Source organism: Emiliania huxleyi (genome assembly GCF_000372725.1).
Source record: "Emiliania huxleyi CCMP1516 unplaced genomic scaffold EMIHUscaffold_8, whole genome shotgun sequence".
Taxonomy (NCBI): domain Eukaryota; phylum Haptophyta; order Isochrysidales; family Noelaerhabdaceae; genus Emiliania; species Emiliania huxleyi.
The window spans coordinates 605,272-609,196 of NW_005196021.1; the positions used below are offsets into that span (position 1 = coordinate 605,272).

A 3,925-nucleotide genomic window follows, 5' to 3' on the forward strand; every position below is an offset into this window, starting at 1 on the left:
AGGGTGGCGCAGCGCACGATGCGGGAGAGCGGCGAGAGGTCAAAGTAGTCGGAGCCCTCCGAGAGCCACGGCTGGCCGTACTGGGCGCGCCAGCGAGGCAGCACGAGCGTGCGGCCAGTCGCGCGGGCGAGTGCCACCGCACACTCGAGGCACGCCAGCTGGTTGCACAGGCCGCCAAAAGGCTGGTAGATGAGGTAGCGCGCCTCAGTCCAGCTGCCCTCCCACTGCTGGCTCAGCCAGGGATAGGGTCGGCCGTCGCTCATTGACGAGAGCAGCGTGCTGTGAATTCTTTTTCTTGGCAGGGCCGCTCGCCGCGCTTTCTCTGGTGCCCGCGCCGCCAAGCTCTGCGGACGGGCCCTGTCGTGGACGAGCCCTTTCTCTTTTTGCTGTGCCTTTTGTGGTGCTAGTTCGTGCCAGTCTGCTAAGAAAGAAAGAAAGAAAACAGACAACCCAAGGGAGGGATGGGAGGACGGCACGCCGCCACCACACAGGGATTTTAAGGAGAGGTGTGTGGTGCGCTATCCGTCGCCCACCCTCGGGACTCTGCCTCCTCCTCTCCCTCTTAGCAGTCTACGTGTGACCCTTCCGGCCACCAGCCCGAATCGCAGCTGCCTCTGCGCGTCCTGGGGAGGTACATTTGTTGCGCGCCGGAGACGACTCGACGCCGCTGAGATTGGAGATCAAGCTCTGACAGGTCACACGTCGCTCCTTTTGACGCCGACGTGATTCACCCGTGCAGATCACATCAGGACACGGTCTCGACGCGCTCGGTACGACGCCTGCGACCCGTCTTGGGTCAGGTGGCACGACGCTCATCGCGCCTGCCAGCGCTGCCGTGCAGGCTGCCACGACGAGGTCGAGCACGCTTCTATACGCTCGCCCAGCCTTCCTTTCCATCCCATTAGGCAGCCTGGGAACGGTGGCGGTCAGAGGCAAAGCCTACGAGGGGTGGTGGAACCACATGTCGCGGCCACCGCCGGCTCGACGCGACGATAGCCTCCGAAGGCTGACTTTGAGGCACCATCGTCGGACGATGTCGACGAGTTGGGTCGCTCTCGCGGTAGCCAGATGACCTCCCATGCTAGTATCATCGGCTAGGGCCGCAGGAAGCGCGGGGGAGGGCGCTGGGAGCAACACGGAGCTCCGTTGGACGTTTTCAAGATTAGCGTGTCAGAGTGAAATGGAACTAGCCGAACGAGATGATAGTAAGAAAGCAAAGAGGAGCCCTGCGCACGCACGACTCCGCAGGAGAAGCCCCTCCCCAGAGCACGGCCACATTCCGGCAAGATTCCGCCGGCTCCTGATGCCTGCGCTGCGCTCAAACGTCGCGATTTGGCAATAGGCGCTCGAGCCGGCGCACAGCGGACGGGTGCGCCGCGCAGGGGGGTCGGGGGGGTGCGAGAGGGGGCGTGGGTCGGGCGCGCACCGGCCGGCCCCGGGAACGGCCGTCACGTCGAGGTGGGGGGTTGTCGGCGGCTCGAGCGCCGAGGCGTGCCGCTCTGCTTCGCCGCCGACAGCCCCTCTTCCGAGCCGGCGCGTGGCGGCGAGCCGCGGCCAGTGTCGCTTGTGCGGGGGCGGCGCAGCGTTTATCCACCCGCGCCCGCCCGCCCGCCCGCCCGCCCTCAGGCCTTGCCCCTCCGCAGGCGCGGGAGTGCTCGCCGGCCGCGGCAAGCACCTCCTACCTCTCCTCGCGCGTCAGGCAAGGTGGGGGCAAGCGTGGCGGCGCGGGACGCGCGGCGGCGGCGGCGAGCAGCCGAGCGCTCCGTGCGCGGTGAGGCGGCCGGGCGAGGGCGCGGCGGGTGACGGGGCAAGGGAGCAGCCGGGCGTGGAGCGGCAGAGCGCGCGTCTCTGGCTGACAGACGGAGCAGCGACACCGCGCCAGCGGTCGCTGCTCCGCCCCTCCGTCGCGCGCGCCGCGCGCGCGCTGCGCCGCTGCCACTGTTATCACTGGAGAGCGTGAGCCGTGGCGTGTGTGCGGGAGCCGCACGGTGCGGCGAGAGAGAGGTCTCCACACTCCAGAGGTGAGAGCAACCCAGCAAGCGCGCGAGAGTGGAGAGACCCGAGAGACGGTGCGGCGAGAGAGCGCGTGTTTTCTTGTTGTAAAATACTCAAACACATGCCCTCCAACCGGGTGGCGCGCGGCGGGCCGGCAGCGCCGAGCGCTGCACCTGCAGCGTGGCGGCTGGCGCCCTGGCGCGCACCGCAGGCGCGCGCGCGGCGGTAGGGGACGTCTGTGGCACGCCGCGGCCGGGTCGGTCGACGCGAGCCGGTGGCAGGTCGAGGCGGACGGAGGGCGCCTCTTCTTTGTGCGGGTCGCGGAAAAGGCCGCATCGTCGCGCTCTCCGCCGAGGCCCGCCTCGGCGACGGCGCTCGCCACGCAGCAGCAGCAGGCCAGCAGCAGCAGCAGCGCAGCAGCAGCAGCAGCAGCAGCAGCAGCAGCATGGCAGCACTCGCTCTGAGCCTCTTGACACATGATTACACTACACAGTCCTCCCTTCGGTTGTCGTTTCGACCCTGTTTTTTTCTTCTATCGCAGCGCACTCGCATCTGTGAGCCTAGCGCAGCGCGAACGTCGCCACCCACGCGCACCGGGCCTTGCACTTTAAATGCCGTGGGGCTCCTGTCGTTAGACGTGGAGACGCGAGGGTTGCCCCCCCTTGCCCCACCACCTCGTGTGTGTGGAGAAGTTTACCTTACCTTACCTTACCTCGCCGTCTGGGCCTAGCGCAGCGCGAACTCGCCGTCTGAGCCTAGCGCAGCGCGAACTCGCTCTGAGCCTAGCGCAGCGCCTCGGAAAACACCATTTTGGCTCGCCAACAAGCCCTCCGCGCCCCCACACCGACAGGATATAAATAAATAAATAAATACAACGTACACGCCAAACGAGGGGTGGGAGAAGGACAGGGTCCCCACCTGCACGAGCAGGATCTTGTAAGGACGATCAGGGACACAGGGGAACGGGAGCGGGGAGCGCATCGCGACACGGAGGGGGGCTGGGCAGGGTTCACCCTCACGACAGGGTCCCAGGGATTCCTCTCTCGTATAGGACAGGTTGCACCCGGCGGCACGGGGGCAAGCGCGGGCCTCTTACTGACACCGGCAGGATAATACTTTTTTTTCTGCGATCTCAATTTCGTGCATCTGTCTCCGCGTACATCTGCTGCACGCCGTCATGCTCACCTTCGCTCTTCTCGCGACGCCCTCAACCGCCGCCTCTCGCCCCCGTCCGCGGCGCGGGGGTGCACTCACCGACACGCGCAACCGCACCGACTTCAGCATCAAGCTCGAGACCGACGCGCCGACGCTCGCCCTCGCGGCGTCTGCCTCGCGCAAACCCGACAAGGCCGCGGAGCTCCTGCTCCACCAAGACGTCCTCGGGGGTGGGGGGGCGCTGTTCGGTGCCCGTCCGGACGTCGCCACCTTCCATCCAACCTTCTCCATCTCGGCCTATCTCTCCAAGTTCAGCGGCGCCGACTCACGCGCCGCCGCCCCGACCACCCTAAAGCCCATCGGCGCCGCGGCCGACGCCGAGCTCGCCTCCTTTGGCGAGACCACCGGCGCGGCCATCGTTGGCGACGTCTCGCTCGCCGACTCCACCGCCAACTCCGTCGGTGTCACGTGCGGCGGCGGCGCCGCCCCTGTGTGGTGCGCGGAGCCGCCGCCGCCGCTCACCGAGCTCTGCGTCTCCGAGGATCCGATCAAGGCCTCGGGCTCCACGAGCAGCGAGACGAGCCTCAAGACCGCCGCGGCCCACTCGAAGAGCGAGGCCGACGAGACGGACACAAAGGTGTGCGACTCTCCGCTCCTCTCCCACACCGTCTGCTCCGCCGCCCTCCCCCCGCCTCTCCATCTCCGCCCGGGCGTCCTCACCGCCCCCCACTCTCCCCCCACCACCCTCTCCCCCTCCCCGCCCCCGCCCCCGCCC

General features: G+C 67.8%; 1 protein-coding gene across 1 annotated transcript in view; it reads left to right on the forward strand.

Annotated features, from left to right (window-relative positions):
- Positions 1-3,172: 3,172 nt before the first annotated feature.
- Positions 3,173-3,925, forward strand: part of EMIHUDRAFT_198499 (hypothetical protein) — a gene marked incomplete at both ends in the record, with an annotated part of 7,731 nt that continues 6,978 nt past the window's right edge. The window contains 2 exons of the mRNA XM_005759549.1: positions 3,173-3,412; positions 3,692-3,787. Of these exons, the coding sequence (XP_005759606.1) occupies positions 3,173-3,412; positions 3,692-3,787 (336 nt within the window). The remainder of the gene's footprint in view (positions 3,413-3,691; positions 3,788-3,925) is intronic.